Source organism: Culex quinquefasciatus, chromosome 3, assembly GCF_015732765.1.
Source record: "Culex quinquefasciatus strain JHB chromosome 3, VPISU_Cqui_1.0_pri_paternal, whole genome shotgun sequence".
Classification (NCBI taxonomy): domain Eukaryota; kingdom Metazoa; phylum Arthropoda; class Insecta; order Diptera; family Culicidae; genus Culex; species Culex quinquefasciatus.
Genome location: NC_051863.1, coordinates 193,402,494 through 193,421,389, shown reverse-complemented (window position 1 = coordinate 193,421,389; position 18,896 = coordinate 193,402,494). Strand labels below are relative to the sequence as shown.

Below are 18,896 nucleotides of genomic sequence, written 5' to 3'. Positions count from 1 at the left end.
TTCTGATGGACCAATTTCGGTAATTTCACGAGCACACTTTCCGACTTGTCAAACGGCACTGATTTTTGCTCAAGAACTCAAATTTGACATCCTCATTACGATCTGGTGCCATTTGACCACTCTGCCATCAACCCGGAATATCCGTAACATGGTTCCGTTGGACCAATTTCGGTAATTTCACAAGGACACTTTCCGACATGCCAAACAACACTGATTTTTGCTCAGAAACTCAAATTTGACATCCTCATTACGATTTGGTGCCATTTGGCCACTCTGCCACCAAACCGGAATATCCGTAACATGGTTCCGGTGGACCAATTTCGGTAATTTCACAAGGGTACTTTCCGATATGTCAAACAACACTGATTTTGGCTCAGGAACTCAAATTTGACATCCTCATTACGATCTGGTGCCATTTGGCCACCCTGCCATCAACCCGGAATATCCGGAAAAAATGGTTCCGGTGGACCAATTTCGGTAATTGACAAATCGGAAAGTATCCGTAAATTGGTCCATTAGAACCTTGTTACGGACAATCCGGGTTGGTGGCAGGGTGGCCAAATGGCACCAGAACGTACTGAGGATGTCAAATTTGAGTTCCTGAGCCAAATTCAGTGTTGTTTGACAAGTCGGAAAGTGTGCTCGTGAAATTACCGAAATTGGTCCACCGGAACCATGTTACGGATATTCCGGGTTGGTGGCAGAGTGGCCAAATGGCACCAGATCGTAATGAGGATGTCAAATTTGAGTTCCTGAGCAAATATCAATGTTGTTTGACATGTCGGAAAGTGTACTTGTAAAATTACCGAAATTGGTCCATCGGAACCATGTTACGGATATTCCGGGTTGGTGGCAGGGTGGCCAAATGGCACCAGATCGTAATGAGGATGTCAAATTTGAGTTCCTGAGCCAAAATCAGTGTTGTTTGACATGTCGGAAAGTGTGCTCGTGAAATTACCGAAATTGGTCCACCGGAACCATGTTACGGATATTCCGGGTTGGTGGCAGAGTGGCCAAATGGCACCAGATCGTAATGAGGATGTCAAATTTGAGTTCCTGAGCAAATATCAATGTTGTTTGACATGTCGGAAAGTGTACTTGTAAAATTACCGAAATTGGTCCATCGGAACCATGTTACGGATATTCCGGGTTGGTGGCAGGGTGGCCAAATGGCACCAGATCGTAATGAGGATGTCAAATTTGAGTTCCTGAGCCAAAATCAGTGTTGTTTGACATGTCGGAAAGTGTGCTCGTGAAATTACCGAAATTGGTCCACCGGAACCATGTTACGGATATTCCGGGTTGGTGGCAGAGTGGCCAAATGGCACCAGATCGTAATGAGGATGTCAAATTTGAGTTCCTGAGCAAATATCAATGTTGTTTGACATGTCGGAAAGTGTACTTGTAAAATTACCGAAATTGGTCCATCGGAACCATGTTACGGATATTCCGGGTTGGTGGCAGGGTGGCCAAATGGCACCAGATCGTAATGAGGATGTCAAATTTGAGTTCCTGAGCAAATATCAGTGTTGTTTGACATGTCGGAAAGTGTGCTCGTGAAATTACCGAAATTGGTCCACCGGAACCATGTTATGGATATTCCGGGTTGGTGGCAGGGTGGCCAAATGGCACCAGATCGTAATGAGGATGTCAAATTTGAGTTCCTGAGCCAAAATCAGTGTTGTTTGACATGTCGGAAAGTGTGCTCGTGAAATTACCGAAATTGGTCCACCGGAACCATGTTACGGATATTCCGGTTTGGTGACAGGGTGGCCAAATGGCACCAGAACGTACTGAGGATGTCAAATTTGTGTTCCTGAGCCAAATTTAGTGCCGTTTGACATGTCGGAAGCCATATTAGACTTGATGTAGAATTCGACATCCGTTCCTGTGTAGTCGGTTCCGGAAGGGTGGCCAATTCATATCCGATGGTCCGGGATCAAAGGAATATGCCTTATATGTCCAGAACAGGTCTTGGAGCAAATTGGGATGGTTTTTTTTGAAGAATTTATTATAATAATCATGATTTGTAGATTGGGTTGCATACCCGGACAAAAACCTACCCCACTAGGTTCCGGAATATCTCCGTGGCCAAGTCACCGATTCCGGATTTCTTTGTAGATTCTGAAAATAGAGATTTGTCCGGTTCTTTTGAGGGGTGAACGAACTTATTTGGTCAAAAGAGGCCAAAGATACAGCATTTTTAAGGTTTTTTCGGTATCTCGCATCAGACGTTCGGACTGTAAGGGTTAAATATATTGTATAAAAACTTCAAAATGAGATAAAATCAATTTTCACCGATAGAATTTTTCGATAAACAGTTTCCCTGACTCGGGACAGTCCCCCCAACAAGCTCCAGAAAGAATTACCGAGGTTCATTCAAGTTTTATAAAAATAACCTTTAGACAAGCCGTGGGTGGGCAAAACCGCTCATTTTATTTCGCTCATTAAAAAGAGCTGCTCTTTTGAACGCTCTTACGCTCTTTTTAAAAAATTTGATAGAAAGGTTTTTTTTTAAGAATCGTGTCATTTTATAAGTTATTTCACATTGGAATTTAACATATTATGTGATAACAAAAATTAAAACTGAAAACGAGAAGATGACATTGAAAACCATAAATCTTGGTGGTCTCTATTTTAAGATTTCTACTCGAACCTAAACATTCGAGTAATTGAATGGCATCCAAACTTAAATCTTAGATTTTGGAAAAATTTCTTTTAATTTTAAAATTGCGTTTTTTCTGCAAGGATTGAAACTAATGCTGATATTTGATTTGGAGATAACATTCTGTGAACTCTATTCTACATTCTTATTTAATTGATAAAGTCCATAAGCGCTAAAGTTTAATCCGACAAAATGATTTTTTTTGAAATCTTTGAATTATTCAGTAAATTTTTGGTTTTAAATAACAAATTATGCAATCTGAAACGCTCAAATTTGTATTCCGGTAATACTTTAATGTACAATCAGTTGTAAAGTAAAACGTTTTTTATGTAGTTTAAAAAATCATTTACTTTTGGGATTATTTTTATAAGCATTGACATATTTGAAATTGCATTTTCAATTCGCAAAAACAAATTAAATACTATTTTTTTCATACCGTCTTGAACCGGTTCATTCAAAACACCGAAGTTAAAAAAGAACCGTGGTTCCAAACAAAGTGTTCACGTGGTTTATGGACGAAACAAGCTCAAAAATATTTTTTTGACAGCCATTATATTTTTTAAATGATCTTAAAATCTTGAAAGAAGTATAAATCAGTTTAGAAAATTTTAATTAATTAAATAGCTTGACACTTTTAATAACTTTTGTCCTCAGTCGTCACGAAAACATTCGAACAATGATTCGAACAAAAAGTTCTGAGAACCGGCCCAAAATTAATCTGGAAACTTCTCAGCCAAACAATTCATACCGTGTTAGGGTGGATCAAAAATTTCAATTTTCATCGATTTTCGCAAAAACAACATTTTTCAAAAATCATTATTCCATGCCATTTTAACCGATTTCAGCTTTTTTGGACTGAAATGAACGCTAGGTAGTCAGATTTTTGAGGAACGATATCATTTTCAAATTAATACAACCTCTTTAAATTTTTTGCTTGATTTTTCAAACTTGAAACTATTTGTTTCTTTTGACAACAATAATAAGGTCGATTTAAAAAAAAAAACATGTAAAAGTATTGTATGCAAAGTATGGCTTCTGGTTTATCCCGCAACAGAATAGTTTTGAATACCGAGATTTTACAAATTTATCGAGAATTTCTGAAGATTTAGAAACAGATTTCACATTTTTGCACCAAACATTGGAAAAGTATCTGTAAACAATTATTGAATTGATTAGTATCAATTCTTTTGTTGGATGGTTTCTTAAATTTTAAGGCCTGAAATTTCTACTTAAAGTAAATTTGGTTAAATATCATATTATTAAAAAAAAACGCCGGATCATAATCGTGCGATAGAAATGAAATATTATTTTTTCTGGAATGAAACAAAACTTTTACAATAAACAGAGATTAATTCTAATATAAAAACATGTTCACAATTTTGAACAGCAAAATTTATGTAATAAAATGATATGAGAAAATTGATTTGTTAGTTATCATTCAGAAAACTTGCACAAACTCAATTGTGGAAAAATCTTAAACAGTTTTAAGTTCGATTATGGAATTTTGTTACCTGCTAAAAAAATAATAAAAAAGGCATGGGCAAGTTTCAATATTCATTTCAAAAAATGGTTCAGAAACTTTCATAAAAAGTACATTTTAAAATTTTAAACATTTTATTTGGTTCTACGTACTAAACAAAAAATGTTATCATTATAGTTTTTCACTTTTGATATAATGGCCTCATACTTTGGTTGAAAATTTTCGTCGCTATCACAGGGGATTTTTGTTTAAATATTGAAGTAGGGCCATCTATTTGAAATGAAGTACGTACCTTAAACCAGACGTGCATCTGCTCTAATAGCTCTTTTCAACGGCACTAAGCTTGTTCTAGATGGCAAGTTCCAGTAAAGTCAAGCAACAATTTGCATTTATTTAAATCAAAGTTTCAATTAAAAACTATGTTATTAGTAACAGAAAATGATTTTTTCAACCCAATTTCGGTGCACCGATTCCGCTTGATTTGCTCCATTAAATTACGCAACGCTCAAATCGTGCTCCACTTCCTGACACACATCATCTTCAGGCCATACACGCTAACGCAGGAAACCTTCGGTAATTTCCTTTCACCCAAATAAGTTTCTTTGCTGCTCGCCGGCGCCACCGCGGCTTTGCCACCAACTCCTCGAAAAGGTCTTAGGTCATCGTGAGTACCGTGCTGTAGCCGCTGTAGCACATTCCAAACCTGACACTACCGAAGAACCAACTGATGCAATTATCGAAAATTGACTTGGGCAAAGTTTCTCTTTCCTCAAATGCATGCCAAATATGGCGATTTACTGCTGCCCCCTGAATGCAAGCTTGTAAACATCAAACGTTTTGAATAAACTACCCAAATTGGCGGGAATGGTTGAAACTTAATAATTGCCTGCGATTTTTAGAGTAATTTTAGCTCAGCGTGTACAACTGTGAAATGTCACATTTCACAACACACTGATTAGATGTTGACCGACTTCGTTAAATATCTAAAACAAATTTCTCCCATAAAAAAGTGAGCAATCATCCCAGAAAAAGACCCCCAGCCAATTCCACCCAATTATAAACAAAGGAAGTGACACATGCCCTCCCGCTGCCTCAAAAGTGACACATTTTCCCACTCAAGCGCCCCAAAACAAGACACTCAACTCAAAACAACTTGACGACGACGCGACGCTTCACGCGCCGCCGCAACCGAGAGCGAAAGTGATCGTAATCAACGCGACGCACACACTCACCATAAAATATGAAGATTTTACGGTTGTCGTTTTGGTGCTTTGGCTTAACCGAAAACGTGATCTCTCTCTCGCGCGCGCGTCGAAAGGTTAATTTCACGTGAATGGAGAAGATTGAATTCAAAGTGGCCGGAAGAAAGTGACGAGACGACGTTTTTTTTTTTGCTTCCTTTATTTTGTAAACTAGCAGTGAGTTCCTGATCAGCGTGTTGAAAGAAGAAACCAATTTGTGGTAGTTCCAGTTGAGAGTGTAGGGCATTTTTTGACAGATTACACAGTAAAGCGAGTTTAAGGAAGAAACAGTTTAAAATGCGGCTTTGGGTGGTTTGGGGCGTCTTCGCCCTGGCCATCGTGGTGACGGGTGCCACCGAGTCGGATCTGCCGGATTTCGACTTTGACCAGAAGGAAGAGGCCACCGGAGGAACCGGTGACGGAGACGCGGATGACTACTATTATGTGAGCGATGACGTCGACGACCAGCAGATGCAACCGTCGCACAAGATCCCAAACTACAACCGGTCCAGCAGCTTGGAGGACACCAACAGCGCCTCCAAGGGATCCTTCCTGATGGAGGACGACGACACCAGCTTCGACATGATGGACGAGGTGGACTTTGTGGAGGACGCCGAAGCGGCCAGCAACTTTGAGCGGAAGCAGGCGGCGATGCGCCGGATTATGCTGCAAGCGTTCGCCAACCGGGACATGCAGAGAAAGTTCGGCGAGGTGTTGCCCCTGCTGAAGGTGATGTCCCGGGCCCAGAAGGCGACGCTGGCGGCGCTCATCTCGGCGCAGGTCAACTCGAAGGAGGGCCACACGATGTCGTTGGAGCAGGTGAGTCGAAGCGGGGAGAGGTGGTGATTGATGGTGCAAATTTGGGTGGGAACATGATTTATGGGAGATTTGAAGAGGATTATAAATCGCTTGATAGTGGGATTCGATGAAAAGAAAAAAGTTTAAAAGGTTGAAAAAGGAATTAGTTAGTGCTTTGTTTGGTAATTTGAATAAAAATAAGGGAAAGTGGCTGATTGAGTGTTAAAAATATGGGCCTTGGTCAATAATCAAATAAGATGTTAACATCAAAACAATCGATATTTTGTATAAAAATTGCTAGAATTTAAGGAAATCAGAACCAAAAATTTCTGCTTTGCCTTCCCGGTGTTTCGGATGCCTCTGAAATATTTCAGCAGAAATGTTTCACAGTTTTGGTAATCATATGATTTAATTTAATTTAATTGTTTTAGCATTGGTCACAGCGTCCAAACATATTTGAACTGAAAGTTGATGTTAGAATTCATTAAATAACACAGTTTAGACAATAATTATGTAAGTTCGTATGCACATAATTGACAAAACAAGACGAAGTGTTCGGGTTTCGAAGCGTCCGGGAATTCGAATCATGACGTTATCAAAAGTTGTGCCTTTCAATTACCAAAATTCTGCGTTAGGTCGTTGCAAATATTTTTCAAATTTATATCAACCCCCCTTCAAAATCGCTCCGGAAAATCAGGGGGCAAAAAAATTTTTTTCTAAAAATTTCAAAATTTTAAACTGAAAACAATTTTAAATAATAATCCCGCGTTAAAATAGTAGTTTATGCAACAAGTTGCAAAAAGAGGATTTTTTCAGCACAAGTCGTACATTTACGATAAATACGAAGAGTGCTGAAAAAATTAAGTTTTGCAACGAGTTCCATACAACATTTTTTGCAATTCCGAAAAACACGTATTAAGTGAAATTTGAGGTCAAATTTTCATGTATTTTGTAAATAAATCGTTCAAATAAAAAAAAATGAAAAGTGTTACTTTTCGAAACAAGAGCTGAAAAGTTCAACTTTTCAACACCCATTTGAGTGCTGAAAAGTAGAACTTTTCAGCATTTAATTTGAAAAGTGTTGCTATTCGATTCAGTTATTTTTGGTACATAAAAGTAGGCTATTTCGTCGTTCAAGAGTTACAGGAAAAGCAAGTAGTTTCACGACGGAATTGCAAAAATCATATTTTCAATTTTTGTGGAATTCCAATATACAGCACAGCAAAAGTTTGTTTTTCGGCGAAAAAAATATCTCTTCAATACTTGGATATTTGGAAAATAAATGAAGGCAAAACAAATGGCCAGGTATAAAATGCATTTTAAAACACTTTTTTCATTCAAATGTTAATACCATGGCTTGTAATTTCAATTTTTATATTTTTTTCCATAAACTTTGAAAAATACTTGCATTGGCTTTATTGGAAAGTATCAAAATTATACAGTCTATACTCGATTATTCGAAACCTCGATTATCCGAAGAGTTGTATGCATTTTTTCAATTATTCATAGCCACTATCTTGGATATAAAATTCTAAATCTCTTTAACATAGTGAAAAAAAAAAAAACACTTACAGAAAAATAAACCAACGAACATAAAATATTTTGTGATTCGATTATCCGAAATATTTTTTTTTTTCGAGAGCCTTTGGATAGATTGTACTCGTGAACAAAAATCATATCAAGATCTTAAATTGAATTTGCAATCAAAAAGTACAAGTTCACAACCTTCTAATTTTTTTGAATTTTTCAAGGATCAAGGCCCTTTTTAGATAAAAAAAACATTTTTTTTGAATTTTTCAAGGATCAAGGATCATTTTAAATAAAAAAAAAAAACATTTTATTTCCAGAGTCAAAAACTTCATTTTTCCTGTAAATCTTAAAAAAAATGTCTGTTGTTTTCTTCTCATTCCAAATAGTCAAATTTTGTAACAAATAATTTTTAAGACAGCACTCTAGGGGATTTATTGAAAATTATATAAGTTAAAAATTATAACTCACTTGAAATGATTACAACATAAATTTTGGCCCAAAAAACTTTGGTTGATGTGCAGTAGGGTGCCCAGAATATGGGACTTTTTCTCAAAATCTCGCTCCACAAGCTAATTATTGTTCCTTGAGCTATTTTAGGACTCTGGGCCAAATATGAGCCAAATTGGTCAACATTTACCCATTGATACTCGAAGGTGAAGTTTTTTCTAGTTTCATGGCAATTTTGCCCCCTAATTTTTTGGACCATATTTTAGGAGGGGGGGAAGACTTTGAAAATATTTGCAACGATCTAATAAAAAAAAACAAATTTGAAAGTCACGTGGTTTATGAACGATCCCTAATTGGGAATCCCAAGAAGAACTGAAAAATAGTTGTGCTTGTTTTATTTTGAACAAATTTATGTTTTTCAATTCAACCGTTTGACACCCTAATGTACCTATCGCATGTAAGAGTCAATTTAGATAAAAAAAAAACTTACAACACCATTTGAATCCGAATTATTTTTATTTTACAGAATCAACTGCTCCTCTAAATTCATATTTTTTTTTTTCAAGTCACAGCAAATGCTTGACTGCAACCAATAAGAGGAATATTGAGTTAAATTTTTAGTGAGAAGGCTTATTTTGGCTCAAAAATTAGTAATTTTTTGCAATTATTTACTGTTATTTAATTCGTATCCGTATCCAAGTGAAAGGGTTTTCTTTTTTGGATTGAGTTTTGACTCTTTAAAATTGTAAATATTTGACAGCTGTGAAAGGAATCACCAATCAATGCCCACCTCGCATTTGAAGTGATAAGTTGGAACCGAATGTCTACCAACTAATTAAGCCATTTTAATTAGTCATTTCTACCGGCTAGACATCGAGTCTGCTCAATTAGAGAAAAAGTTGCGCAATGCGTCCGCCTTGTTTCAATCAATATTAAAATGTTTCATAAACTTGTTCGGTGACCACCAACCAGAAAAAAAGGTTAAGTCACTGCTTCCACAACAAAGCTGACCCCGGAGCGGAACCAAAACTCTCCACTTTGGTGATTTTGCTGTCCAAATTTTGACGCATCCGCAGCGGATTGAGGCGCAGGGAGCCAACAAAAAAGAAGAAGCTCTTGATTAATTAAGTCGCTGTTCGACGTGTGGCCGCAGGAAATTGGTCAAACTTTATTGCGTTGCATTTTTTTATTTTATTTTTTTATTACCGATTGCCCCCGCCTCAAAACGGTCATTAAGGTTGAGATTGCGTGCTGTAAAAGGATTACACCAATACGTGAGATGGGCGAGAAAGGTCGTAACTTTCTTAAGCCAGGCTAAGGATCAATTCTTTTATTGATTTCTCAAATCAACATCATTATGCAGATATTAAGACGTGACGTCTAAATTTAGACTGGAAAAATATTGCCCATTGTGAGCGAAATGCGGGTTTGTCTCGTATCAAAAAGCATAGAAACGTGATGAGACTGAGCAAGTGAGTCGTCTAACCGTTTGTTCCGAGAAGTGCTTCCAAAGTGACAATGGGTGGAATTTAGAAATCGACCCGAGCTAGCAGATTTTTATCCACATCAGGAAAAAGATGAAGGCACGTTTTCTAGCGGGAAGACTTGACAGTCAGCTTCGATGTAGGTAAATGATAATCAGGCACGGAGATGACAAGCATTTAAATTGATTCTTATCAGCTGTGGTTTTTACATTGCGTGCATTACAAGCAATTAATTGTTATGACAAACGTGTGATGTTTGCGAAAGTTGGAGGCAAAGTTAGAAATTTTGGATTTAGAACGTTCTTTGTACACCAAAATTGTAGTATTTTTTATTCGCATGGAACTGGAAGCTCCCATTGTAATTCTTCTCACCATCGAACGAATTGGGTGGGCTTTCAAAATATTGGAACGATTTTTTGATAAAATTAAGCTTTTGCTTCAAAGACTTGAATGCAATTTGTTTATTTTTCTGATTATTTTGAAAACTTATATTGAGTTGAATTTAAACATTCAAATCAGTTTAAAAATGCTAGGAGAAAAGGATTCAATCCTAAGTGAAGCCAGAGATTTTACGTCTTAATACACCTTGCTTAGCTATTAATTTATAAGAAGGGGGTTTTGTACTCAATTAGATGAGCCCCCTTTTCTTCGATAAACCCTTATGCATTTTTTGATTACAAATTAAAAAAATAACTCAATTTCTAATGTTTTACAATAAAAATATTAATCATTTTTAGAATTTTTCAAAACGATAATTATTATTTGTGTCGTCTTTTTAGGAAATATTTTGAAATAATTTTAACAACTGAACTACTGCCAGTGGCATCAACTATTGCCACTGGTATTAAGAAATAACGAATCTGAAGCAAAATTATGGGTGTGAACAAAAGCAATGAATTTTTCTTGTAATGAAGAATGTCTGCTTATTATATCATTATTTAACATAAACATATCTAAAAATAAATATTAGTTTCCTTAGATCAATTTATGACGATTGACCAGATATAAATTTAAGTTTTTATTCTGTACAAAAGTATGAATAAGAAATAATCAAATAAATACATATAGAAAAAAATCATTTTTGAACAGTTGAGAATATTTTTAAATGAATTTTACACCAGAGCAACTCTCTACAAAATCGGCCGATTTCAACCATTTTTATTTTTTGTATTTTTTTATTTGACTCAAACTTTGTGGGGGCCTTCCCTATGACCAAATAAGCTATTTTGCGTCATTGGTTCACCCATACAAGTCTCCATACAATTTTGGCTGCTGTCCATACAAAAATGGTATTTAAATATTCAAACAGCTGTAACTTTTGAGTGAATTTTCTGATCAATTTGGTGTCTTCGGCAAAGTTGTAGGTATTGTTGAGGAGTTTTGAGAAAAAAATAGGTACACGGAAAAAAAATTAGCAGATTTTTTTATCAACATTTTTTTACTAAAACTCAATTTCCCAAAATACGTATTTTTGATTTTCGAGATTTTTTGATATGTTTTAGGGGACAAAAATCCGCAACTTTTGAGCCATAGAGAAACATGGTCAAAAAATCTGCCGCCGAGTTATGAATTTTTGAAAAAATAGTGATTTTTGGAAAAAATTGAAGTTTCATGCAAAAACTAGTTTGACAATACTATTTAATGCAAAATTGAATTTGCAATCGAAAAGTACTTTACAGATTTTTTGATAAAGGGCTCAGTTTTCAAGATATAGCCACCGAAAGTTTGATTTTAGCGAAATATTTGCAGTTTTTCAATTTTTAAAAATAGTGACCATGAGTGACCATTTCTAAAAATATTTTTTTTGAAAGGTTCAGAAAATTTGCTATAAAATTGTCTAAGAGACATTGAAGATTGGACCTCGGGTTGCTGAGATAGAGCCGCTTTAGGAAAAAGAAACACGAAAATTGAAGTTTTCTAAATCTCACCAAAACAACCCACCTTTTTCTAATGACGATATCTCAGCAACTAATGGTCCGATTTTCAATGTTAATACATGAAACATTCGTGAAATTTTCCGATCTTTTCGAAAAAAATATTTAAAAAATTTTAAATCAAGAGTAACATTTTAAAAGGGCCAAATATTGAATATTACGCCCATTTAAAATGCTAATCTTGATTTAAAAATTTTCAAAATATTTTTCGAAAAGATCGGAAAATTTCACGAATTTTTCATGCATTAACATTGAAAATCGGACCATTAGCTGCTGATATATGGTCATTAGAAAATGGTGGGTTGTTTTGGTGATATTAAGAAAACTTAAATTTTCGTGTTTCTTTTTCTTAAAGCGACTGAACTTTTCAAAAAAAATATTTCTAGAAATGGTCACTCATGGTCACTATTTTTAAAAATTGAAAAACTGCAAATATTTCGCTAAAATCAAACATTCGGTGGCTATATCTTGAAAACTGAGCCCTTTATCAAAAAATCTGTAAAGTACTTTTCAATTGCAAATTCAATTTTGCATTAAAAAGTAATGTCAAACTTGTTTTTGCATAAAACTTCGATTTTTCCAAAAATCACTATTTTTTCAAAAAATCATAACTCGGCGGCAGATTTTTTGACCATGTTTCTCTATGGCTCAAAAGTTGCGGATTTTTGTCCCCTAAAACATATCAAAAAATCTCGAAAATCAAAAATACGTATTTTGGGAAATTGAGTTTTAGTACAAAAAAAGTTGATAAAAAAAATCTACAAATTTTTTTTTTTCGTGTACCTATTTTTTTCAAAAGTCCTCAACAATACCTACAATTTTGCCGAAGACACCAAATTGATCAGAAAATTCACTCAAAAGTTACAGCTGTTTGAATATTTACATACCATTTTTGTATGAACAGCTGCCAAAATTGTATGGAGACTTGTATGGGTGAACCAATGACACAAAATAGCTTATTTGGTCATAGGGAAGTCCTCCACAAAGTTTGAGCCAAATCAAAAAATACAAATAAAATCCATTTCCGGTTTTGGTAGAGAATTGCTCACCAGTCGAATTGTCATAAGTTTTCACTTTAGAATATCTAAGTTTTTTTATTTTACATTAAAGTTCCACAAAAATTCAAAAAAAAATATCAAAAAATAAAAAAAGGTTTTCAGTTGATTAGCCTCCTACACAGCTAAAAAAGTAGTAATCCAGCTGCGTGTCAAAGGCCTGAGGGTAAAATAAATATTGCATTATTGTATGCAATTTTATGTAATTTTATACCCTGAAATATGTAGCCCATCAGCATGGGAAACCTACTTGACCGAAATATCAAGCTCATATATGCGTTTATCCTTAGAGCATTTCACTGGTCTGATGGCCGAGTGGGCTTAGGCGCCAGTCCTTACTGTTGGTGCTGGGTTTGAATCCCGTCGGTTGCAACTTTTTTTTGTGTTTGCAAGAATTGTACATGCAGTGTGTAATATTAAGTGTTTATTTTGACGAAGGTGATGTGCATGCTTTTGAATGCGATTTACCATCGGATTTTTTGTTGTGTACATTTTTGAAGTTTTTCGGTTCGATTTTCAACGGCTGATTTCGCAGCTCAAGGCGACATAAACTTTGAAAAATATTTGCAATGGCCTTAAAAAAGCAAAAAAAAATCACAATATTTAACATTAATATTTATGGAAATGTTGATGTTTTAAAAACCAATAAAAGTAATTTTGAATTGCAAATTTCATGAATTTTGGCAATATTTTCGATATGCTACAAAAAATCATCATGTTCAAAAAACATCATTGATCCTGTTTCAAATTTCCCGCCGTCCTTAACTGAAGCGTAAAAATGTCTTTTTGTTCCCCCGAAATATATTGTGACGAAAGGTGAAATAAATAAACTGGGATTTTTTCATCTATTTACCTAATATTTATAGAAATCCCGATTATTCAACTTCAACTGACCCTAAAACACAAAAATCGATTAGTAAATGCCTTCTCAAGATTATAAAATATTCACCCAAATATTCTATTGAAAATAATTGTTGCAGACTTTATCGTAGTTCTTCTTTTTTTTTCAAGTACTTTACAATACTTTACAAGATTTTAAGCACAAAAAAGTTATTCTATTATGTTGTTGTTGTTAAGCCGCTTAGCTTGCTTAACATGCAATATAGTTTAAATAAAATGCTTTGTGGTGTTAAGTGTTTATGTTCTTATTTTAGGATTTCAAAAAGTTATTAAAGCCAACGCACTATTGCACAAAGATAAAAATGCTTGTAGTCTGCTTGTTTAAACAAAATCATAAGGAAAAAGTGAACAATTTAATCTTAAAGCACCTATTTACATGCGTGCCTCTTATAAACAACTTAACTTTACTGTTCCTCACAAAGGCAAAAATTGCTAGTTAATCAAAATTAATGAGAGTGATTCAGTTTTTCATTAGTCGAGGCCGCAGTGGCGGTGGCGCAACCTCCTTCCTTCCTTCGTTTATGATTGATGGACGCACACGCCTAGATAATGCGCCGACGGGGAGTGTGGAAGAAAAGAAGGAATTCCCACTGCTGACTTGCTTTGCGGCCTCGAAGCCTCAATTGGGTTATTGTAGCAACAACCTTGAGCAAACTCTACGCTGCAGATCAAAGAGCTGCCTGGTACGATTCTTGCGGGTTGTTCCAGTTTTAGATGTAGCCTCACTGAGGAGGACTAGTTGAGAATGGAAGAAAACGAAACTAATACACGGTGAGTGATGGCCAGATCACGACCTTCCGCAACATATTCAGCTATTTCTTGGATGTGCCGCCGCACTTCACTGAAAATTAAGCGATTAAGTGTGTTCAAAGTCATACTAAGTTACAGTTTTGGCGCGATGCTTATCATCATTTTCATAATTAAAGCCCTGCTGCTGCTGCTGTTTTTCGCTCCGTATGCGCGTGAAGTTGGTGTTATTTGATCATGATTTGCCGGTGGTCTAACGGATTCCATGATCGCCAGAAGGCGCGCTCCCCCGTGGAAGTGGAAGAAGACGCCTCTTTTTACAGTTTTTTCTTCTTTTGCGTTTCATCATAATCGAATATTTGTAAGCCGCCGACCGGCCGTTTAGTGTCGATTAAATAACAGCAATTATCTTACATGTTGTTTTGCGTTCTTCTCTCCCGCAGGTCAAACAGATGTTTGGCGATCGCCAGGAGCTGATCCTCCCGCTGGTCTACGACATCGCGAACATGATCCGGACCGTTGCCAAGAAAGAGAGTCTGCTGAACAACCAGTTCCCGGCGGCCGATGAAGAAGAGCAAGTCCCAAGCCAGCAGCTGCTGCGGCGGAGCTTCTCCGTACGATCCGAGCCGCAGGGATTCCGCATGAGTACCGAGGTGGAGTCGGCTGATTCAAATCTGAAAGACGATCGGCTGGTGGTTGATGTCGATGACGAGGCAGATGTTGAGCCTGCTGGTCCAGAAGGTCGCTCGCTAACTCCGGTAGCGGAAAAGCTCGTCCAGTCGAAACCTCGCTTCAACAACGCACAAATGGTCAAGTCCCGTGATAAAAGCGAAGATCGAATGAGCTACCACGAGCGCAAGCTCAACATGACCGCGTTCAACTCGACCAAAAACCAGCGGGACCAGATGGCCATGCCCTCGGACGGACCGATCCCAATCACCCTCCCGAAACACACCCCGTACCAAAAATATTCGACGCCAACGACGACGGTGGAACCGGAACCGGAAGTGACCACGCTAACCTTGGAGGAAATCGAAGATATGGCCCTGGCTGGGCTGAACGGAACCGAGTTGGATGCGCTGCAGGCCAGTGTTGCCAGCGGAAACGGGAACGGAACGGGGCCGGTGGCGGAGATGTTGATCGGAGGGTACAAGAACAGGCCACCGGGCTATCACAAGATCCATATGCTGCTGCCGAATGAAAAGTGCGACCACTTTTCGACGGGAGTGTGCATCCGGGTTGAGAATTATCCATCGTGAGTATTTATTTCTTACTATTTTTTGCATCACTACTTTTCCAAAAAAGCTTCTTCTGGGTTACAAAATCTTTGTAAATAGTCTTTTAAAATCATTGTTTAAATATATTACATTTTTGATTTCGAAAGAATTATACTTTAAAAATACATAACAGTAATTTAATTTTATTTTTATTTTGTAATTTCATGCTGTTTGAGGTCAATTCGCTTAAATAACAAAGTCTCTCTCAACCACCATTATTTAATTTTCCTGATACACGATAAATGAACAGTGCTACCAAGGAATAGCATATACAATCCAGACTTGACTATCCGAAGTCCTTGCAAAAACTTCACTTTGGATAATTGAATCACAAAATAAAATCGTTTTCTTTTTTTGGATCTTTCAGCTCAAATATGACCCCAAACAATTATATCTCCATTGATAATCACTGGTCTAAAGTGATTTGAAAATACTAAACCCAAGATGGCGGTGATAAAATATTGCGAAATACATTTGATAATGAAACAAGCAATCAAGCACTCCATGATTTGATTTTACGAAGTTTCAAAGAATCCTTCGGATAATCGAAACTTCGCATTATCGAGGCCTCGGATAATCAAGTGAAATTTGAATTTTTTGAAATTAAATATGTCTTTATTGAACATTCTTATAATAATTACATTTCTTTTACATGTTAAGTGGTATGGCCTAATGCTCTTCATCTTTGTTGTATTTTTCGTTTTATTATTAACTGATCACATTTATTTATTTGCTTCAAATTGTTTTACATTATTGCATTGAATTGAATACATTTGGGTAAAAAAAGAAAAAAAAATCACTTTAACAGCTAATCCTAACCTAAAACTAAAAAAATAAATCCATTGAAATATTCAAAATCACTAGAACGAGTAAACTACGAACTGTATTTTAAGATGAATGCTCCAAGAGTTCTTACTTGTTCCTGGTGAGTTTTGCACCCACGCAAAGTTGTTGTCATCTCGATGAAAATGTTCAGAAGTTCTTGTGGTGAAAACAGGTCACTACTGCCTTCACCCGATGATGTTGGTTGGTTTTCCCTCGGTTGCTGACTGAAGCCTGGAGGTTAGCGTGGTTCACGTTTCTATGAAAAAGACAAAAGTTGTTATTTTGTCTTGCATCAACCGGAATTTCGTTCTTTTATGTCCCCAGAAGCACTCCTGAAAATTTGAGTCCATTTGGTAAGGTCTAGGAGCTCCAGTTTTAATTTGAAATTTATATGGGATTTTGATTTATTTTCCATGGGAAACTATCTTTTTACATTGTATTAGGATTTTTTTATAAATCGATGAAATGACTTGATTCTTATAGTAGGAGATAGGTTTTGAACTGGGGAACTTTGTAGAACATACCAACATGCTAGGAAGTGACCCTTTAAAGATACAGATACTTTTAGATGGTGGCTGGCCCCTTCAAAAGCCATCATCTAAAAGTATCTGTATCTTTAAAGGGTCACTTCCTAGCATGTTGGTATGTTCTACAAAGTTGTTCCCCAGTTCAAAACCTATCTCCTACTATAAGAATCAAGTCATTTCATCGATTTATAAAAAAAAAATCCTAATACAATGAAAAAAAAGATAGTTTCCCATGGAAAATAAATCAAAATCCCATATAAATTTCAAATTAAAACTGGAGCTCCTAGACCTTACCAAATGGACTCAAATTTTCAAGAGTGCTTCTGGGGACATAAAAGAACGAAATTCCGGTTGATGCAAGACAAAATAACAACTTTTGTCTTTTTCATAGAAACGTGAACCACGCTACTGGAGGTGTTGTACACAGCAAAAAATCCGATGGTAAAATCGCATGCAAAAGCATGCACATCACCTTCGTCAAAATAAACACTTAATATTACACACTGCATGTACAATTTTTTCAAACACAAAAAAAAATTTGCAACCGACGGGATTCAAACCCAGCACCATCAGTAAGGACTGACGCCTTAGCCCACTCGGCCATCAGACCGATATAAAGCTGGAAGGATAAACGCATATATGAGCTTGTCATTTCGGTCAAGTAGGTTTCCCATACTGATGGGCTACATATTTCAGGGTGTAAAATCACATAAAATTGCATAAAATAATGCAATATTTATTTTACACCCTGGCCTTTTACACGCAGCTGGATTACTACTGTTTTAGCTGTGTATGCTCTGCAACTCTTTGCCGCTGATTCAACGGCAATGGCTGCAGATTTGGAACCACTCGAGCAGATCCCGCTCCAGGTGACGCCAAAGCAGGAAAATCCACGTCCGTGAAAGTTGGTGGTGTTTTGCGACGATTTGGTTGGTGCCTCGTCGTCGCTTGCTGCCGAATTTTTACAAACTTAGCACGTTTTGGGCAGCTTCGATTCTTGGTAGAATGGTCGCCGCCGCAATTGAAGCATTTCGCTTCGATGTTCTCGTTGATTGTTTCGCAAGCTTGTGTTTTGTGCTCACCTCCGCAGGTTGCACAACGACTCTTGATGAAACAGTTCCTTCCACCATGTCCAAACTGCAAGCAATTCGAACACTGTGTCACGTCACGTTGCACTGGGCGATAACGTTCCCAAGTCACGATGATGTTGAAAATTGCCCGAACTGCTTTCAGCTCAGACGGCGTTGTCGATCCTCTCTCGAGATGAACCAGGTACAGTTGATCACGATACTTGATGTCCTTGTTGTGTCTCGTCATCTTGAAGACTTCGATCACGTTCAACTTAAGAGTTTTGAGCTCTTCTTTCAGCACACTCACATCCATGTCATAGAGGCATCGGAGGACCTGTTTCATGGGGCGTTTACCTGGATCGTCATGGCTGTAGTATTCAATCTTTGTGTTGTTCGGGAAATCCCGAACGTAGTTGTAATCCTTTCTGGTAGGTAGCAGAATTTTGAGTCCATCAGCACACAAGCGAATAGAAGCTCGTAAAGTACCAGATTTGATAAACCCAGTCAGCCACTTTCGCACCGAATCCGATGACGATGTTTTCACAAAAATGGGTGGCAACTTTTCCCGTGGTTCAAATTCTTCCTTCTCGCTCACGTCCACAGGGAGGGTTGCGAACTGGTTTCCAGACAATTTTTGAGCGTCCTTGCTCAAACTGCCTGGCTTTGCAGGTAGCGCTTCGGCATTCTTTAGCTTCTTCAAATCTGCCGATCCTGCTGGTGAGGACCGCCTCTTTTTCTTGCCCTGAGGCATTTTTGCACTTTTTAAGCACTTTTCAGGAGCTAAAATCCAGGAGTACCTCACTGAATGATGGTCCACAAAGGAATCAGGATAATCAAGTGTGGACTGCAGATATAAAGACATTCAAAAATCGGTCCCGTCAACAGAGGCTAATCGAGACACATTTGGTGAAATGGG

At 37.0% G+C, this 18,896-nt stretch overlaps 1 protein-coding gene across 3 annotated transcripts in view; it reads left to right on the top strand.

The window, feature by feature from the left end:
- The window catches only part of LOC6030992 (neurotrophin 1), a 48,640-nt gene that overhangs the window by 18,180 nt on the left and 11,564 nt on the right, over positions 1 to 18,896 (top strand). For 2 of the 3 annotated variants that reach the window (XM_038264064.1, XM_001841793.2), the window contains exons 2-3: positions 5,562 to 6,205; positions 14,725 to 15,536. In XM_038264064.1, coding sequence (XP_038119992.1) covers positions 5,684 to 6,205; positions 14,725 to 15,536 — 1,334 coding nt within the window. In that variant the 5' untranslated portion in view covers positions 5,562 to 5,683. The remainder of the gene's footprint in view (positions 1 to 5,561; positions 6,206 to 14,724; positions 15,537 to 18,896) is intronic. The other variant, XM_038264063.1, reaches the window with a different exon arrangement.